The following is a 20,673-nucleotide window of genomic DNA, read 5'->3' as shown; positions in this document are numbered from 1 at the left end:
GTGCCTTTAAAAATATTCAAAAAAAGTAAAAAGCAATCCCCTTAAACTTTTTCAACATTTTGCCACGTTACATTGTTAGTGTATTGCATTGGGATTCTATTAGATAGAACAACACAAAGTAGGGCATGATTGTAAAGTGTCATGATTTAAAGATATCTGGGTTTTATTTTTCTTTTAGGTTTGTTTTTTAACATCTCTTTTTTATTATTCTTGGGTTTTGCCTATGATCATTGTTTTTATGATTCTCCAGGAGGTGCTTTATTAGTTTAGGTTTAGTTTCTTACTTATTCCTGTATTCTGTTCATGGTGCATTTAGTTTATGTTCTGTTACATCTATAAGATTTTCCTTTGGTGAGATCGTTTTCCTGCATCTCTGTTCAGCTCTTTCATGTTTTAGTTACCCTCCTGCATCAGTCAGCTTGTAATCAGTTTCACTGGTCCACTTGCTTCATGCCAACCAGTCCCACTGTTTACACTTTCATTTACTAAACCTTTGTTTTTCAACTCACCATTCTGCTGCTGCCTGCCTGTCTGCATTTTATGGTCCACCTCAAGAGCCTTTTCTGACAGTAAAGTGGAATTCAAATGAAAAAATTGTTTTCAAACTGTTTTACAATAAACACTGTGTTGTGTGTATTTGTAATCAGCCTTTTTGATTCTGATACCCCTAAATAAAATCTAGGACAAAAAAAACACATTCAGAAATCACATAGTTATTGAATAAAATCTCCCTGCACGTAATCTCAGTAGAAATCCAGCTCTTCAATCAAGGCCTCAGAGGTTTTTTTTTATAGATTAGTGAACAAACTCAAAATCTCACAGACTAAAGAACATAGCAGACAGCTCAACCATAAGGTTGTGTGGAATTTCAAAAAAGGTTTAGGTTGTAAAGAAAACCCATAAAACTCCAGGCTTTGAACATCTCCTGGATCAGAGACGTACCCTAAAAGACTTGCAGCTGTAATTGAAGCCAAAGATGGTTCTACGCAGTAACTGGGGCAGACTACATACATGTAAATGGCACACTTCTCAGAAGCTTATTTTTAAGACGTTTTTGCTTCATCAACAAAAAATGAAAAAGTTCAGGGGGTATTACTACTTTTTCAAGATACTGTATGCATTTGAGTCAGTATGCCCATAAATTTGAACTTCAATAAATTTAAACTTCACCCCCCAAAAAAGAATGTTTCAGATCAAATCATATCAACCAATCAAACCCATGATGAATGGCTGGAAACATCTGACTGGAACTGTATGTGGTAACAAATGTATGTATACTCCAGTGTACGTTAAATAGATATGTATTACTCACAGCCACTCCAAATGATTCAGATCCTTGAACACACCAGGACTGAGGGAGGATATGAAGTTGTCACTTAAAAACCTGAGAGAAGGAGTAGGAAGCATAGACAAAACAAACATCAAGAACATTTTTACAGCACACAAATATGGTAAAAAAGTATAAAAATCTGAAGGTGACCTATTTTTTTGCAACTTGTAGAAGCAGTCACCATACCTGTGCTTGACTTTAAACATTTGTGGCAATAAAAGTAGTTGAAACACCTAAATGCATTGTTTTGTGTTGCAATACCTGTGGCAACAGAGAATAGATAGGTTACTCTAAACCTCAGGGCTTTGCAGAAGCAGGTGTTTGGTAGTGATTCCCAATCTGCAGTTTTTGTGTTTTGCTCTTAATTTTGTAGAAGATCTGAGACTGGTGCAGAAAAATGTCTGTAGTCAAAATAATGCAGAATAGTCCCATAAAACCTTCAGTTTAAGATCATGTTTGCATTGTTTTACACAGTAAATAAATAACTGTTGCACAACTGAAGATAAGATGCTACGTTTATTCAACAAATTGCTTCCAACCTATTTGGAACTTGCTTATTTCAGCACAATACAAAACAATTCATAAACAGTAACTGTTCTGGGGAGATTAGTGGTATTTGATAAAATAACCAAAATACTTACAACTTTCTCAGACTGTACAGTCCACTGAAGGCGTGTTTTGATATGAACTGGAGGCTGTTGTTTTGTAGAAATCTGAGGACAGAGAACATAAATATTTTTTTTCTGAAACTATATAGCTAAATGTTGAATATGAATATTGTAGTGATGCTTTTTATGCCCACCAAAAGAGTGGACTTTAAAACACCTTGTAACTTTTGAGAACAGTTCAAATTTTTTTGTGTGTTTTTTGTTATTTTTGCATATTTTTAGCTTATTCAGAGCCAGAAATGTCTTGCAGTTATGGTCAGGAAGCTGCTCACAGCTGAGAATGTTTTCAGCCATATGGTTAGTGACATCAGCAGTGCTCCGATCAATCAAATAAAGTCTAATAAAGAGAAATAGAACATGTACAGAAACAATAAAAGTAGTAGACTGCAGCGACTTGCCATGTTTGTCATACTTGTCACTGCCGTAAAACCTGAAACTAAAATGCTGCTTAAATTCTTTCTCCATTTATAAAACGTTGTTTAACAAAATAAAAAACACATATTACACCCTGTTAAGCAGCTTAACTCTACAAGTATATTAATCCTGATTAACAGTGATGGATGACACATTCAAGTATCACATTCTAACTGATGTAGAAACATTGGGTTTTAATGACTTTTTATGTGCTGCAGAATGTTCTGTGATGCAATCTAGTTCACCACATGCTTCGTAGTTAAAAATAGATAAATGATCCCCAGAATGCTTTTATGACAATGGGAAAGATAAAGTAAAAGCAATAAAATCTTTCTGAGAAACAGTTTATCTGCATTTTACTTCAGAACAATAAGTTTCACAGGTGGCTTAATGCAGTCAGACTTTCTCTGAGTGAAGTACTTCAACTAAAGCCAAAACTTTACTCAGGGAAAAGAACAACCTACTTGCCTATATATTTTATGCTTTGTGCGCAACAACTTAATAGCCTCGTTAAAATATAAAATGAACAAAATTATAATTATTATAGCAAAATGATGTACACTTTTTGTGGAAATAATTACATTTTGGAGAAGAAATCATGCTTAAACCCCTCTCAGTCCAACCTCATCCCTGAGTATAAAAGCATCTCATGCTGGAGCTTCTACATGTGGAATCCTCACACGTTCCTCCTTTCTTTTCACCTCCTATTATCCTTTGTTTTCAACAGGGAGGCTCAGGCTTGTCTAGTTTACTTGGAAAGTCACCATGAACCCCATCCAAATGTCATCAGAGTCCCCCCCCCCCACGGTTTGTAATTTTCCATCGCACCTTTTGCTATTAGGTGTGATTTGCATCAGCAAATGGTGGTTAAGTTTATAGTATAATGAGTGGTTTTACAATTTGGTGTCTAGTCTTATTTTGGATAAAAAACATAAAGAACTCAAAGAGCATAGAGCTTTTGCCACTGCAGTAAACACAGTGCAGACTAGTTAGTGATCTTTTTTTTTGACAATTCACCATATATTCACCACAGATGCGCCATAGCTCCAGAACCGACCAAATGTTGCTGCAGCGAATAATAACATTATATAATCTAAAGCTACGCAATGCAGCACTCTGTCTGCTCCCCTTGGTGTGACGAATCCTCAGAGGGGCCATAACTGCTGACAGTTTGTTTTACTTTTTGATGACATCGACTAACAATTTTTTGACCACTTAGGGGAAATCATGACCCCCCCCCAAAAAAAAAGAAATGTGGAACTTCATAACAAACCTTGTGACTTGAGCAGATATGTTATTCATTAAAACATCTAATATCTGGAATTTATACTGAGAATAAATCCATACCAGGTGGTCCAGCTGGATAGGCGGGATTCCCTGACTCTGTGCCATCTTTCTTTCGTTCATCTGTTTCAGCTGCACTTTCTTCTTTCTCTATCTCTGACTCTAATATCTGAAATCTTCACTGCTTACCCTAACATAATTCATCTTCACTCATTTCTTCACCTGTTCCACTTTCAATGTCCTCAAATTTGCAGCTTTATTACCACAAGAAGTCAATATGAAACCAGAAATGATTACATTACCACAGGTCAGACACGCAGTTAATTCGGAAATCTTATTCTCATGGCAGCCAATTATTTTACTGATCCGACCGAACGGATGTAACATGGGTTAATTGTGCCTCATTGCTGTGATATTGATCACAGAGCCGTCATGAAACTGCAGCCTCTAAAAAGACAAACCCTGACATTTTTTCTCAATGCTAAACTTTTCGTTAACTGTTATCGTGCCTATTGTAGGCTAAACTGACAAGTGAAATATTCTACAGCTCTTACAGATCACCAGTGAGTGAGTTACTGTCGTCAAACGATTAATAAACGTATTATACAGTGAATGTCAGTCACTTACGGAGATATTTAATTCATTGCAAACTTAAGTTGCCTTTACTGTTGTGTGTAAAAACATCACCTGGACAAACTGACTCTGACTGCAGAAACTTGGATAGTTCAGTTGCTTCACTCTGCTGGGCTGCAGACAGACTGCCTCATTAATGTGCCTGTGACACACGCATGTGTGGCCGTGGAGCGGTAGGCAGATGGTGTTTGAGTCAGGGACCGCAGATTATATCTACAATTATATAGTTTTGGTAAATTAATGTATAATTTGAACGCTGTAAGAGGCGTTTGGACAAACAAGCGATTAGTAATTACAATATAAAAGTAAGGGGACAGCAGGGGGCAGTTGCCCCCCTTGCCCCCCCCGTAGATCCGCCCCTGCTGGAAATTAAGTTGCATTACCTATTCATGTTGTTAGGAGTTCATCTTAATGAACATTTGGTTTTAAGTTAATGTTTTTCTGCTGTGAAAAAAAACAGACCGCACAAAAAGAATTTGTCCATTTGTGGTGTTACTTTTAGGAAACTGATCTGAGGAACAAAGCACTGCCTGAATCTTTCCTCTTGTGGTGTTAAAGAGTCATTTTGAAAAACTAGCTTTTTATGAAGATCCCTTAAGATTGCCAGAAACATTAAAAAAGAGACATGTTTAAAGGTTTTGTAGAGAAAGGTGAAGGGAGTACGTTGGATTGCAACAAGTTCACATTTTTGTGAGACATCAAGACAAGTTGAAATGCCAACATTCTGCAAATTCTGTCTGAAAACATTACACACCAAGCGTTCAGAGCGCACTGATTTAGAGCTATAGTTAACAGTTTAAACTGATTCAAGATGTTCATAAGAGCTATTTAAATTGGCTTTCATTGCCAGACATCAGGTAGCTTTCATATCAATCTGCAATCCTTGGAGTTGAGAGGAGAAAAAGCTTGACCTTTTAGCTGCCACTAAACTAACTCAGGACAAGTAATGTGTTCAACCTACAGTGACAGTATGCATAAAAGAAACCTACTTTTTGGATATTCTAAAGCCTAATCTCAAACTCAACTTTGCTGAACTGTTTTGAAACTACTCTCCTGAGGTACTAGGAGTGATGTATGTTTGTGTTAATGTTCCTTTTCTGTAGTGATAACAGATTAGAAATAAATACAATGTCACTAAAGTAATGTTCTTCTCACAAACTGTGTCTCCAGTTCTCTGTGGGGAATATGGGATTTTACCGCTGCTGCTTTATCCTTTTTGGCACTTGCATAATTTAAAAACCCCAGACTTATCTGGGCCAATCAGGCCACAGTCTCTATTCTTAAAGCATTATCAGAGATATACAACCATGTTCAATTTATGCAAAACTTTATCTTTTACATCTCCATATCTCGGTCACACCCAGCATTTAGAGCATCTAGTTCTGATCTCCTATCAGCACATGAGACTTATATGATGCTGCTAATCCTTAAATCTTCAAGTTTTGTTCTGCTTTAAATATCTTCTTAGCTACACACAATGGTTTGGATGCAAGTGTAAAAATATAGAATTAAATGGAAATAGTGTGAATAATGACATGACCAGTCATCTATACTTCTGACAAACTTTACTGTGTTAAACTGAGCATTAGTCAGTAAGTGAGAATAAACAGTAGTATTCAATAAAATAGAATATGCTTTCTGGTGAGGCTTATTTGTTAGATTAAAGGTACTTTAAGAAAATAACATTTAAGTAGCCATTAAATCATTTTCAGTTGAGCCCAGAGTTTTGCATTAGAAATGTTTTTAATTGTTCTGATGTAATATTCTAATCTTAAATTTTGTGTTTTTTATTAGCTCTAAGCAGACAATCATAATTAACAGAAAAAAAGGCTTGAAAACATCAGTCTGTGTGTAATAATCTATATAATGTGTTTCACGTGATGCAGTTTTGGCAAGTCAAGGATTTGCCTGTAAATAAAAACTACTGATCCTTTAAATTTAATTTAGATCCTTTGCTTATTTTGTTAAAGGAAAGCAATTTAGTGTACATTTATTGAAGGAAGTTTGCTGTTTTTTAATGCTGGAGAACATAACACCTCCAAGAAACCATCAGTCTGTGTATTCATAGACTGATGGTGGACGACATAATATAAAAGACTGACGCAACGGATCTACTGATATGTGCTGCATCTGTCATACCTATTTTTATTAATTACAAAATAATCTCAGTTTATGTACTAAGTCTGAAAAAGTGTAACATTAAATACCGAACATTATTTGTCCAGACGTTTAAAATAGAGTGGTCAGAAATTAAACATGTAGAAATAAAACGTTTCTGAATAGGTTTCCACAGTGGAAACACACCTTATGACAAGTTTCAAATTAATTTTATTGAATGAGTCTTTGAAGATTACTCTCATTTGTTGGGAGGCACTGTTTGGGATAAGCTGCTGTTCTACAGCCATAAACTGCAGGCTTACATGAATAAGTCCCTCCTTTCACTACCCCACACACAAAAACCTAATTTCTAGTCCAGACAGACACATAGACAGATACTGCCCTGTGCAGAAAGACAAATGACCACTGGCCACTGACATCAACATCTACGTAAAGCCAATAGGATGTATCCCAGAGGAGCATCGGTCAAAATGTTACACAATATAAAACATACAGATACAAATACAAACACAATTTTAAAGACGGACAAATGAATCCCTCCCAAATAGTTGCTACCTATAATTGTTTAGTCTTATGTAAAACAATAAACAAAAGTCAGAAATAACTATAGAGATTTAACAAGCTGAAAATAACTCCCTTGGTTGCTTTTTCCTAGATAACAGATGGCAGTTCCCCAAATGTTTTTATATAGAAAAATCTTCAAATCTCAAGTGGAGGAGTTTAAGTATCTCGGGGTCTTGTTCACGAGTGAGGGAAGAATGGAGCAGGAGATCGACAGACGGATTGGTGAGGCTGCCACATTAATGGGGGCGCTGTGCCGGTCCGTTGTGGTGAAGAGAGAGCTGAGCCGAAAAGCAAAGCTCTCAATTTACCGGTCGGTCTACGTTCCTACCCTCACCTATGGCCATGAACTTTGGGTCATGACCGAAAGAACGAGATCCCGGATACAAGCGGCGGAAATGAGCTTCCTCCGTAGGGTGGCCGGGCACTCCCTTAGAGATAGGGTGAGGAGTTCGGCCATCCGGGAGGGGCTCGGAGTAGAGCCGCTGCTCCTCCACATCGAGAGGAACCAGTTGAGGTGGCTCGGGCATCTATACCGGATGCCTCCTGGACGCCTTCCTCGGGAGGTGTTCCAGGCACGTCCCACCGGGAGGAGGCCCAGGGGACGACCCAGGACACGCTGGACGGACTATGTCTCTCGGCTGGCCTGGGAACGCCTTGGGCTCCCCCTGGAGGAACTGGAGGAGGTGTCTGGAGAGAGGGACGTCTGGGCGTCTCTGCTGAGTCTGCTGCCCCCGCGACCCGGTCCCGGATAAGCGGAAGACGACGAGTACAAGTACGGGTACGAGAAAAATCTTTTTTTAGAATGGACAGTATAAGTCATTTTTTAGAGCCAAAGCATTTGAGAAGGCACTTCTTTGTTTAATACAATTGGTCATAGTTAATTTCTTTGTAGTAATTAGGTCATAAGAGAAAAGACGCCTTTTTGTTGTAAGGTAAGGTAAGTTTATTTATATAGCGCTTTTCAGTAACGAGACACTCAAAGTGCTGTACATACAATGACAATACAATCACAAAGAAAATAAACACAGATACAGACACAGAAAAACTACAATCCTTCTGAGAAATCTAAAAATCTCTGGCCAACATTACAAAGATACAGATAACATTAATAATCCTTTGGGTTTTACTGGTAAGAGCTGGTTCTAAACCAATCTTTCTAAAGAGGTAATTATATCATTAAGTCCTCTATGTAGGGCAAAGCATCTTGTGCTGAGAGAGAATGATCCTTGGGTTTGCTGGTATAATGCAGTTGTAGTCCCATAATTGAAATTTAACTAAGCAATCACTGAGTTCTGACTAATGAAGCTGAGTCACTGGTATAAAACCAACTTTTGTTCACATTTTTAAGAGACTAGTATTATTTTCCTTTCACTGGTAAATCTAAAAATCTATGAAAAGGAGAAGAAATTAAGAAATGAAATCCACATTTAGGTAAAAAATAAGGAGCATGGGAAAGCAATACACATAAGCAAAGATTTTGCAGGGGCATGGTGGACTCGTGAGGGTGCCAATATTGTAGAATATATTTGTATTTATATTTATATTGTAGAATATATTTCTGTCAAAATTATAATTAAATACAGGGTGTCATCCAAACTTAAAATTCATAAATTCGTACTCATGCTTGATGTTTTTCACTTATCCGAGACCGGCAGCAGACTAAGCAGAGATGTACAGACTCCCCGCTCCCCAGACACATCCTCCAGCTCCTTTGGGGGAAGCCCAAGGACTTCCCAGGACAGCTGAGACACATAGTCCCTCCAGTGTGTCCTGGAACACCTCCCATGGGAGGCATCCAGGGGGCATTCGACACAGATGCCCGAGCCAACTCAGCTGACTCCTCTTGATGTGGAGGAGCAGCAGCTCTACTCTGACCTCCTCTTGGAGGGCCAAGCTCCTCATCCTATATCTAAATGAGTGCCTGGCCACCCTGTGGAGGAAGCAAATTTTAGCTGCTGGTATCTGGGATCTAATTTTTGGCTCAGCTTTCTCTTCATCACAACAAATCCCGCTCTCTCGATTTCCTGCTCCATTCTCCCCTCACTCATGAACAAGACCCCCACATCCTTGAACACCTCCACTTGAGGCAGGAACTCCGCTCCAACCTAAAGACTGCATAATTAATTTCATGCAATATTTTAAAAATATGAATCCAGAATATGGTTTTCTAAGGGCAAAAATCAAAACTATGAACTAGATTAGCCTCTAAACCATTACATTCAGATCAGATATATCTAGGAACAATTTATGGAACTTTGAGTAGGGAAGTCAACAGGGAATACAAAACTTTCTGCAAACTTTTAATCAAACAACCTCCACAGACGGCTGAAGCTAGAAGTCCTGGATTCATTAAAAGTCTCCACTGTGCTTTGACATTGAGTTTGGAGTGATTTTACTAATGTATTAGAATGTTACCAACGTAAAACAATGTGATATACTGCAACAACTCATTAATGTGCCTGTGACACATGCATGTGTGGCCGTGGAGCGGTAGGCAGATGGTATTTGAGGCAGGAACCGCAGATTATATAATATGAGTACGTATAATATGAGTTACAACAACATTTAATTTCTTTTTCTGACTAATAAAGTACCCTTGAATTATATTTAATTGAAATGAATGAGTAACTTTGGTTTTGGTACTGCAAACAAAATTTTGAATTTGAAGCTAAGAGAAAACATGGAGCTTAAATGGAGAGATGAGTGACAATAAATGCTTGTTAATATTCCACTGGTCAGAAACTATTAGCACCCTTCCACACAAAGATCCACACCAAAGGTTAAAGGTCATAAGACATGTACTACTTCTGTATTAGAGCCTTTTATGTGGTACATTTCTACACCGGTAAACGTTTTTGACCCTGGCCCCTTAAGTATTAATGTAGGGTCAAAAGAAATTGCCCCAGAAAGCTATGCAAGGTTGTACCTTAATTGGAAATGTCCCTTTATTAGCCTAATAAAAAGGACCCGGTAATTAAATCGATCTTTAAAATGTGTCTGGTTAGTTTGCAGATAAAGTCAGTTGTACAAAGAAGGTGTACCTATAAAATCAATATCAATAAAACACACACATGCATTTTCATCACATTAATCACTAAATTCTGCTTTTAAACCTCATGTAAGCTGTTAGGCAGAACAACAATAACACATTTAATATGATTCTAATTTAAAAACAGCAGGGTAAAGACACATAATGGAGTTGCATTTGAAACAGATTGAGCTAATTTTAGTTTGGAAGCTGACAATGGGAACCTTTTTCATTGTGCCATATGTTCCATAAAAGTTTTATGACTTTGTTCCTGATGCATGTTCTGTGGCTAGTGCACCTTTAGTTAAAGCTCGTTTTCTATAAAAATACACCCAGATGTGAACTTTGACCACTTAAACCAACGGAAGCAGCAGCAAATGGAAGCAGCAGCAAAAAAGTACTCACAATCTCTCAAGTGCAGAGTATTCAGAGAAAACAAAGTCGGACAGAACTCGGATCTTGTTGCTCCTTAGCGACCTGAAATAAAAGCCAAAAAAAGCCAAATTAATAGTAATACTAAACACATTAGGCACGGAGAGACACCCACAGTACCCACAGAAAAGGGTGAAAAGCCTAAAGCATTATGTGCTTTGTGCAATCACACAAAAACAGCCCCTGCATTTTTATTCAGAATGATTTTTAATCATTTTTCCCTTCACAATAAGTGGAAAGAACCCTCTACCAGAGCTCTAAATCACAAGTTTCAGAAGTCTACGGTTTAAACAAGTTCCTGTCCTTAAATTTTGAAACTTTAAAGACAGGAACATTATACTTAGAGTAAAATCCTACAGCCTCAAACACACTGAGGCATGGCTAAAGCCAGACTTCTTGACAGGAACTCAAAGTCAGTAGTAAAATTGGGTCAGGGTTAGGATCACGGAAAAATATCTAACTGAACCAAACTGGCCAAAAAAAACAAAAGTGCGACTTCTATGGAGAGCTAAAGATTAAACATACATGTCTAAGAACAACCCTCTGAGTTTTTAACATTTTTGACTGTGGCATGAGGTTTTGTGAATGGATTAAGAGAATAACTGAAGCAATGTCCAAGCATGGCCTAGTTTGAAGAACAGTACAAAGAAAATAATCAACCCCTTCAATTAACAAAAAAGAAAAAGGCATTTCACCGGCTACTCACTCTGAATTGTTTATAAGCACTTCATATACAGGAAAACATGCATTTAAAAGTGGATTTCAAGCCTGAATCAAACGTTGTTGTTACTATAAAAAGCTTCTTAAATTGTACTTTTTAGCCAAAGAGAAAAAAAGGAACAAGCAAGAAATAAGAGACATAAGATAAAGGTTGCACTGACATTCTCTGTAGCTTTAGTTCAAATTAAATTACTGACAGTAAAAAAAAGCACGATAAGAATAATCTTTCTTGGAAAGTGACTAACCAAATGCAAACTGCTGAGGGATTTTATTAATGTTGCTGTCCCATTTAGATGTTCTGGTAGCAGAAGGAATGTAGAAACATTCAGGATTCTCAAGTGTTAATGGCAATTCAGCACTATAATCTAGGATCAAATCAAAGCAAGAACTCAGCAAGACAACAACAACAATTCATTAGTAAAACCATGAAAGTTATCAAAAATGATTATTTGCTGCAGAGAAAATAAAACATAGGAGGTTGATGAGTTGTGTATCACCTAGTGCAGGAAACCTGTACATGGGCGATGTTTTATATGACAAGATATTAAAAAAATACATTAGTTAACAGAAAAAAAAACACACTTAAGTGCCAAATGAAAAAGCAGTCAGAAGCTTAGTTACTTAAACCTAACACCTGTGGCAAATCATTCAAAATGGTGACAGCACAAATGTTTTCAGTGTCTAGACTTAGGCAGCAACAAATAACACTGAAGTTGTCTGAAGAATAGGTCAAAAATAATTAATTTTAAGCTTTTTGCATTTCAAATATAAACTACCATATTTCAATGATTTGAAGTTTATTTCTGGGAGAGGTTGGAGAGCAACTAGTAAAAAATAACAGCTTTAATTCTTCTGGAACTTAATTAGAAAAGAAAAAAGTTATGGTAATTACAGTATTATATATTATGCACAAGTTATGTACTGATGAATTACTGTTGAAAGAATCCGGTATTCATTCATAAAAAGGGGTAAATTAAGGTATAAGCATTGCTTACTTTCTCTCTGAGGCCTGCAGAAGCAATGTGACCCAGAGAAGTCCCCAGTAGAGACGCTGTCTCTACAAGCTGAGTGAAGCGGTTTTCCCTGCCTGAGAGAAGGACAACAGGAGTTGCATCACCGTGGTTACGGTAACGTGCAGTTTGGCCGGCCGACAGAACAGCCGCCTCTCCCCACAGCTAAGGAGGTTAGCTGTAGCTAATGTTTAAAGACTGTGGATGTTTCTTCAAACTTGTCCGCCCTGGACAACGTTCCTCACCACAGTTCATGAGGTTAAGTGTATGGTCAGAATAATATAGAAGTGATTTAGATTTAAATGATCTAAACGTTTTCCATTTTATGAAGTTTGGTTTTGTTTGTGTTGAACTCAGCTATCTTGGTGCTAGCAGAATATCTGCAGCACACATGTTTAGCTGCAGTCTCACACCTTTCTATTTTGTCCTAATACCATCGCCTTACTGGGCTGGTATTCACCTGACAACCCTTAACAGACCAAAATATTATTTGATAAAATATTAAAATTAAATATTAAATAATCTCAGATTCATAATCCTTACACAATGTTTCGTTTTAAGCTGGCGATGTAAAAAAATGTTTTTCCTTGACTACCAGTTCGAATTTACGTTTAAAAGAAAGACTTCTAAATTTCTGAAAAGTTACATTTTCGGAGATCCAAGGTTTTTATCTGATAGAAACTAACTTCTGAAAATACTCAGGATTACCATTTGCATTACATCTAATCATCCTCTGTGAAAAAGCAAAGCAGCATGTTCATTCAAATAAATTTGAAAAATGGATTTGAACTTTTTCTGGCGTCTAGATGGCGCTTACAGCGTTAAATACCTGGTTTCCAAGTGAAACTGAATGTTTCTTAGAAGAATGTTCATCTACACAATTCACCCAATTCTCCAGCTATCACATGTGTATGTGTGTGTATGGGTGTGCATGTGTGTGTGTGTGGCTGGACGCAGCAGAGAAGGCGTGGTGAAGTGATGATGCTAAATGATTAGACAGAACTGGACAAAGGTGTGTAAGTAAAACAAAACTATGTTCATGTGGGTAACTATCTCTGATATTAAATATTGCAGGACCAATATATAAACCTAAAGCCAGAAAATATCCAGTGGCATAATGAGACATTCTGAGATAGTAAGACCCGGCAGGGAACATCTGAACATTTGATCACATCCTGACAGAGTCACCATGCTATAGATGTTTTATTAATGCAAAAGTTTTGTGTCTGCCTCATTTTATTCTAATGCACCATGGTTATGATGCATATTAGGAAAACATTTATATTTTATGTAATGTCACGACACCCATGAAATCAAACGACTAATGACTGTGCTAAATTAACATTACATACTTTTAACATTTGATCCATTGCTCTGTAACAGAAATTGTACTGTTTGAACCTTATCTAACTAACTGTGAAACATGTTTATTTTCCCAGCCACAAGAGTTAGGAAAAAAAAAAAAACAAAGGTTAAAAATGTTCTTCAAATATTGAGGATTCCTCGGTTGTAAAGAAGAACCAGAAGCAGGTATCATCGGGTAAAGAAGCTAATAACAGCCTGATTGGTCCAAAATGAGTTCTGCTGTGCAAGGTACAAGTGAGAATATACAGGGGTTGGACAATGAAACTGAAACACCTGTCATTTTAGTGTGGGAGGTTTCATGGCCAAATTGAACCAGCCTGGTAGCCAGTCTTCATTGATTGCACATTGACCAGTAAGAGCAGAGTATGAAGGTTCAATTAGCAGGGTAAGAGCACAGTTTTGCTGAAAATATTGAAATGCACACAACATTATGGGTGACATACCAGAGTTCAAAAGAGGACAAATTGTTGGTGCACATCTTGCTGGCGCATCTGTGACCAAGACAGCAAGTCTTTGTAATGTATCAAGAGCCACGGTATCCAGGGTAATGTCAGCATACCACCAAGAAGGATGAACCACATCCAACAGGATTAACTGTGGACGCAAGAGGAAGCTGTCTGAATGGGATGTTCGGGTGCTAACCCGGATTGTATCCAAAAAACATAAAACCACGGCTGCCCAAATCACGGCAGAATTAAATGTGCACCTCAACTCATGCCAATGCCAAACGTCGGTTTCAATGGTGCAAGGAGCGCAAATCTTGGATTGTGGACAATGTGAAACATGTATTGTTCTCTGATGAGTCCAACTTTACTGTTTTCCCCACATCTGGGAGAGTTACGGTGTGGAGAAGCCCCAAAGAAGCGTACCACCCAGACTGTTGCATGCCCAGAGTGAAGCATGGGGGTGGATCAGTGATGGTTTGGGCTGCCATATCATGGCATTCCCTTGGCCCAATGCTTGTGCTAGATGGGCGCGTCACTGCCAAGAACTACCGAACCATTCTTGAGGAGGATGTGCATCCAATGGTTCAAACATTGTATCCTGAAGGCGGTGCCGTGTATCAGGATGACAATGCACCAATACACACAGCAAGACTGGTGGAAGATTGGTTTGATGAACATGAAAGTGAAGTTGAACATCTCCCATGGCCTGCACAGTCACCAGATCTAAATATTATTGAGCCACTTTGGGGTATTTTGGAGGAGCGAGTCAGGAAACGTTTTCCTCCACCAGTATCACGTAGTGACCTGGTCACTATCCTGCAAGAAGAATGGCTTAAAATCCCTCTGACCACTGTGCAGGACTTGTATATGACATTCCCAAGACGAATTGACGCTGTATTGGCCGCAAAAGGAGGCCCTACACCATACTAATAAATTATTGTGGTCTAAAACCAGGTGTTTCAGTTTCATTGTCCAACCCCTGTAATTGAAAATGTAAGTGCCACAATAAGAGGGGATCATCACCTATTAATATAGAACTACATAGCAGAAATGTTTTCATTAAAATGTGAAAAACATAGTTTATTTCATGATTTAGAAAAGTATGAGAGAAAGCAAAGGATTTAGTTACACTCAACAAGACAAAATTAAGTTTGAGCCAAAGAAAACAGCAGCAGAGAAAACAGTGGAGCAAAGTGTGATAATTAAAACAAACATCTTATTCAAGTCTGGATGAGAAAATAACTCACATCCTCCCAAAGATTTGTTCCCAGATAAAATTACTTAACCCAGACTGGCTGCTTAAAAATAAACATAAAAATGAGCCAGTCTAATGAACTGCTCTTTGAAAGGAATGAATCAACAAGATCCAGATTCCTTCAAGGAGTCTTAATCTTTACTCATTATGCAGAAACCTAAATTTCAAGTTTCACCTACCTATTGAGAGTTCCAGATGCATTGAAAGGTTATTACAAAGTAACTAAATGTAATTGGTTACATTACTGATTACTACTGATTATACAATAATTTGGGAGGGACAGTCTCAGAGGAACACACAGGAAAACAAAACTGGAAATGTTAGAAGTCCTATAACTGATAGACAGATGATTGATGGCCCAGCCTAAAGGAGCAAAATAAGACGCTCTTATTAAGTTAAATACACCAGCAAACAGGATTTAAAAATACACTCTGTACACAATTAATAGGCAAGTGAGCATTTTGATAATATCATCATATCTATGCATATTGTCAAACTCTTAGCTGTATAAACTTGAATGCTTATTGGATTTAAGCATTTCCGCTCATGTGAATTTATGTAATGAAGGGGGATGTAGCCCAATCTGAACTCCCGTTATCAAGGTGTAAATAATAAAATAATCAGTTTATTAACTGAGCCTGAAATGTCAAAAATATTTAGCAGTACTTTTGAAAATGAAAGTATCAACCGTTTTGTTGCAATTATTCAACAGGATAGCAAGAAATGTGAACCCATTTTCCTCCAGTGGTTTCATGTTCCAGAACTGTAACCTACCTGGAGCCCCCAGAAGAACAAGGTGTGCAGTGCTCAGAGACATGGCTAGGGTATAGAAGGCTGAAACGTGGCCACTACTAAGACAAATAAATTAAATCATCAAGACTAGGCCAAGTGACTCATGACAGCCTTGATGGGCCCATGGCTGGGTCAGTAATGGGCACATAGCCCCTCTTCTCAGACACCGGTAAGGTAGAGGTGGGCTATTGATATGGGCTGATATAATTGAAGATGAGCTAATTTACCCTTTTTGGGTTGAAGATGCACTCAAATCCACTCCCAAACCTACTCCCAGTTTTAGAACACACTTTCATCAAGCAGTGGTTCAGGAAAAATTGCATGCATCAAAGTACTGAACTGCATGCCAAGCCAGTAAAGGCCTTCAAGATGAAATAATTATGAAATTACCCTCTTCTCACCTGCACTAAACCCTACTGAGATGATGTGGGGCCTTCTTAAATGGGACACTGGAGAAGGAAGACGTACACCTCTCTGAACAGTGCCTGGGAGGCTGTGGTTCCTGCTACCTGCCAATAAGTTGGTCGTCAGCAGATCAAGAAACCACCAGATTTCATGAATGGCTTGTGACTGTTACTGAAAAAACAGTTCGCTGTCTCGGAAACTGTTTTTTTTAAATATATTTTTATTGTAGAAATGTTTATTTGTACATTTTTAATTGTTAGTTTTTTTATTTTTACGTCAATAGATAAAAATAAACAAGTGAGATAGGGAAACTTTAATTTCTCCTTCAGTTGCATAATAATTCTGTGCAGTAATAGATTCCCAGTAGTTGAGCACACATTGATATTCAATTCAATTAAATTCAATTCAATTAAATTCAATTCAGTTCAGTTTTTTTTATATAGCGCCAATTCACAACACATGTTGTCTCAAGGCACTTCACAACAGTCAAGTACATACAGTGCAGTCGGAGTTAGCTTTTTATTCAAATTGGATAAAACGTTTTTCTATCTAATGAAACCCAGCAGATTGCATCCAGTCACTCTCTTAAGTAAGCCAAAACCTCACTTTTACTTTCTTAGATATTCAGGTTAGAGATTTATTAATGTTTTGGATTGCCTGGGAGCTCTGCAATTGTTAAATGATAAAATAAATCCTCTAAAAAACTATGTGATTAATAACTGTGAACACAGTGTACATGCTGGTGTCAAAATGTGGTTCACCCTAATGACTGATCATTCGCTCTAAGTTCATTCGGTTCGCAGAACACTGGCTTAACCAATAACAGCCTGAGGAACAAACTGCACTTGTGATGGAGGGCTAGAAGTGAATGAGTGTGTTTGTACAAATCAGTTTGCAAATCAATTGCAAAGACTGTGTTTTGTGTATATTTTAATATTATGTATCATTTTGTTTTGTTTTTTTGGGGGGGTGGTTATTTAATTTCTTGTTTGTACAGTGTCCTTGAGTGTTTTGAAAGGCGCTTAAATACAATGTATTATTATTATTAAGATTAAAAGAGAGATAACCATTGTTGTGAACACCATCAATCCTATTTAATGACACATACATAATCATTTTCCATTTTACTTTAAATTATGTATAAGCTTAACAAGGTAATGTGTTTTAAAAAGGTAAGCTTCATTTTTAAGCAAGCAGTTGTGTCCAGTTTGTGGAAAACAACAGATGATTTAATTAGGCAAATTAATCTCAATTAACCGTGGAATATACAGAGAAAGTGAGCAAAACAGAGCATTTAACTAAAATTACATTTAGAGCTCTAAAGCTGTTAAGGTCCCCTTAGAAAACACTCTCTGGTCTCCTTTTTAAAACACAGAGAGTGTTGGCAGGTTTTCCCACTAATGGTGCCACAGGCAGGTAATAGGTTTAGGGGGCACATACCTTTTGGCTGTAAAGGCGATAAAATTATTTTACAGCACTGTACATAGCCTAACCCTTGCATATCTTAATCTGTGTGTCTATTTGACTGCTTGTAAACAGACAACAAAAATGTGTCTCTTCTCCTATAATTCAGTATATATCTAGCTATTTTCTTCATAGGCATTCTGCTCCTAAAACAGATCATTCCCTTCAGAATATGGAGATTCTAAGAACTTTTTGGCAGAATTAAAAGGGTGAAACTTACAGCCACGTAACATTTGGAGAAAGCAGAGGCACATCCTCGAGGTCAACCTCCACACACTCAACATCTGTTTGTATGCAGTCACAATTTTCGGGGTACTCCTGCAAGACTAGCAGCACATATGCAGAATTTTAGACATATGTACAAGTGGTTAAAAGAAAGACAACATGTTTTTTTTCTTAGGCCAAACTTGCAATTTTCATAGTGCATCACATTTAATCAATAACATTTTTGGGTGCATCAATCGAGCATTTTAGTTGCTGTTGTGAGAGATGACCATCAAACTGGGTTACTGGAAATAATTAATGATTGTCCTGAAATACGGGGGTTCTTTATAGTGGTGGTGTTTGATATAGTCCATATGAGCAGTGGCCCAGGGCAACATTAGAATGTACGGGTGGGGCGGGCACACGATCACTTCATAAAATAATTATTTGTCATTTGCCTCCTGAACAACATTACATTGCTTTCATGCATGTGCAGCCCACTGGGGGTTTACACAGATGTGCTTTAAACAGGCACCCACTGCTTGCTGCTAGTATCGGGAGATCAGGCTCTGTTTGCTGTCAGTCACACTGACCTCACATGCAGTCAAGCTAGCTTTGAGCAACTGGGGACTTTGAAGAAATTATGTTTCACAAGCTACAATGTAGTAGTGGAGTTTGGGGGTTAGCATGGCACTTTTCTTGCAAGAACCAACAATGGTAAAACTTGTTATATAGAGAGTGTTTCCTATGGACAAGGTATTGATTGAACCTGGATTTACATAATTCGACAAACATTAAGAAAGATTTTTCACCTGAAATATTTGACTTGATGCCCAAAGAAAGCATAAACAGAAACATGACGAGCATTTACTTACAACATTCATTAAGAAAAGGAGGATTCACAGGTCGGTTCTGAAGGGTTTCTCCGATGAAGTCTGCCAAACCGATGTTGTCACCTGCAAGTCAAATCAAAGAGCAACAAGTTCTGAGTCTGTGTTTTAAGACTTATAAAACCACTGACACACTTTTCTCCAGGTAACCAGCTAATCTGGTTAATTTTTCATCACCAGCACATTTTTACTGAAAAACTAGACTTCACTAAGGGGTTTAGGGCCAGACAATGCATGTGGGTCTTGTGGGTCTTCTTCAAAATTCAATTCAATCCAAAAATACTTTATTAATCCCAAAGGGAAATTAAATGTTGCTGTAGCTCATATTATGCAGGTTTCTTCAAAGAGTCGTTGTAAATGCTGATGGCTGTGGGCAGGAAGGATCTCCTGTATCTGTCTGTCTTACAGCAGATCTGAAGAAGCCTCTGACTGAAGACACTCTGTTGTTGTAGGACAGTCTCATGAAGAGGATGCTCAGGGTTCTCCATAATGTTCTTCATTTTATGAGAAATCCTTCTTTCCACAATGATCTCCAGAGGTTTCAGAAGAGTCCCCAGAACAGAGCCAGCCTTCTTTATTAGCTTGTTGAGCTAATAAAGAATATCTTAAGATTTATTTACACTTATTCTGAACAGATTGTGCTTCTGCTCAGAGATAGTGGTGTGGAGCCTGATATTTAATTTTATAGAGAATTATTTTTTTAAGTAAATATTCATGACAGGGCTTTAACTGAATATTTTCTTTTCCAAGGTGAGGTTTGCCGCTGCAATTGGGATTTATAGCTCCACACCTTTCAGGTAGCCTTGCACATATTACATTTATTGTAATGAGATAAAAATAAAACAATTCATCCTGATCAATCTGAATTTTCTCCATAATTTTTATGCAGCTTTCCAAGCATCTTTTTAAGCTACAAGTATGATTTCCTTATAAGCCACTGTTGATTTAAAGAAAGCCAGATTTAGCATCGCTGGTATGTTGCTCGTCAACCTCATGTTTTACTGAGCATACATGATGCTATATTTAGGTTGGTGAGAAATCACTGAGAACGATTAGAAGAGATTAAAACGTCCTGACATTAGGTGTAGTATACCAACAACTTGTTAAAATGTCAAACAAGTAACAAAAGATTTTAATAAATTAGCGTGCCCTGAAGAGCATGTTTGTCATTGTGCTATTTGTGTCTTCTCCTCATTCCCAATGAATCTCCTTCTCTCCTTTCTTTTCCTCTGTTGCTGTATTTATTCTTTGTACCAAGTGTTGTTACCCTCTGTGTTTGTGTTTCTGTCCAGGCAGGGTTCTCCTACATTTGCAGCCACTCCAATTCTCCAAATAAGTGGTTCTCAAACTTTTTGTATGACAAGTGCCTCCTTCAGAAGAAAATAAGCTCTCCATATACCTTTTTTGTGAGGGGCAATAAAACACAGTACTACAAGCTTAACCTTTCCAGCTAGGCACAGTTCAGACAAAAAATAGTGGTTATTTTTTCAGTGTTTTCAGTCACTCTTATTAAAACAAAAACAAAAAATTCCATCTTAAACACATGTTTAATGAGCATCACTGTAGACAGTTTGGTTAATGGTAGACACGATTACTGCCAAAATGCATTTACCACCTTGTCTGCATGTTTGTATGGAGGTCTATATGTACC

General features: G+C 37.7%; 1 protein-coding gene across 3 annotated transcripts in view; it reads right to left on the bottom strand.

The window, feature by feature from the left end:
* The window catches only part of rxfp2a (relaxin family peptide receptor 2a), a 146,286-nt gene that overhangs the window by 50,389 nt on the left and 75,224 nt on the right, over positions 1–20,673 (bottom strand). For all 3 annotated transcript variants that reach the window (XM_047379532.1, XM_047379531.1, XM_047379530.1), the window contains 5 exons: positions 19,008–19,088; positions 18,149–18,254; positions 10,445–10,516; positions 1,972–2,043; positions 1,313–1,384 (listed from right to left, as the gene is read on the bottom strand). In XM_047379532.1, the coding sequence (XP_047235488.1) occupies positions 1,313–1,384; positions 1,972–2,043; positions 10,445–10,516; positions 18,149–18,254; positions 19,008–19,088 (403 nt within the window). The remainder of the gene's footprint in view (positions 1–1,312; positions 1,385–1,971; positions 2,044–10,444; positions 10,517–18,148; positions 18,255–19,007; positions 19,089–20,673) is intronic.

Source organism: Girardinichthys multiradiatus, chromosome 11 (assembly GCF_021462225.1).
Source record: "Girardinichthys multiradiatus isolate DD_20200921_A chromosome 11, DD_fGirMul_XY1, whole genome shotgun sequence".
Classification (NCBI taxonomy): Eukaryota; Metazoa; Chordata; class Actinopteri; order Cyprinodontiformes; family Goodeidae; genus Girardinichthys; species Girardinichthys multiradiatus.
The sequence above is the reverse complement of the archived record's forward strand: the minus strand, read 5'-3'. Positions and strand labels throughout refer to the sequence as shown.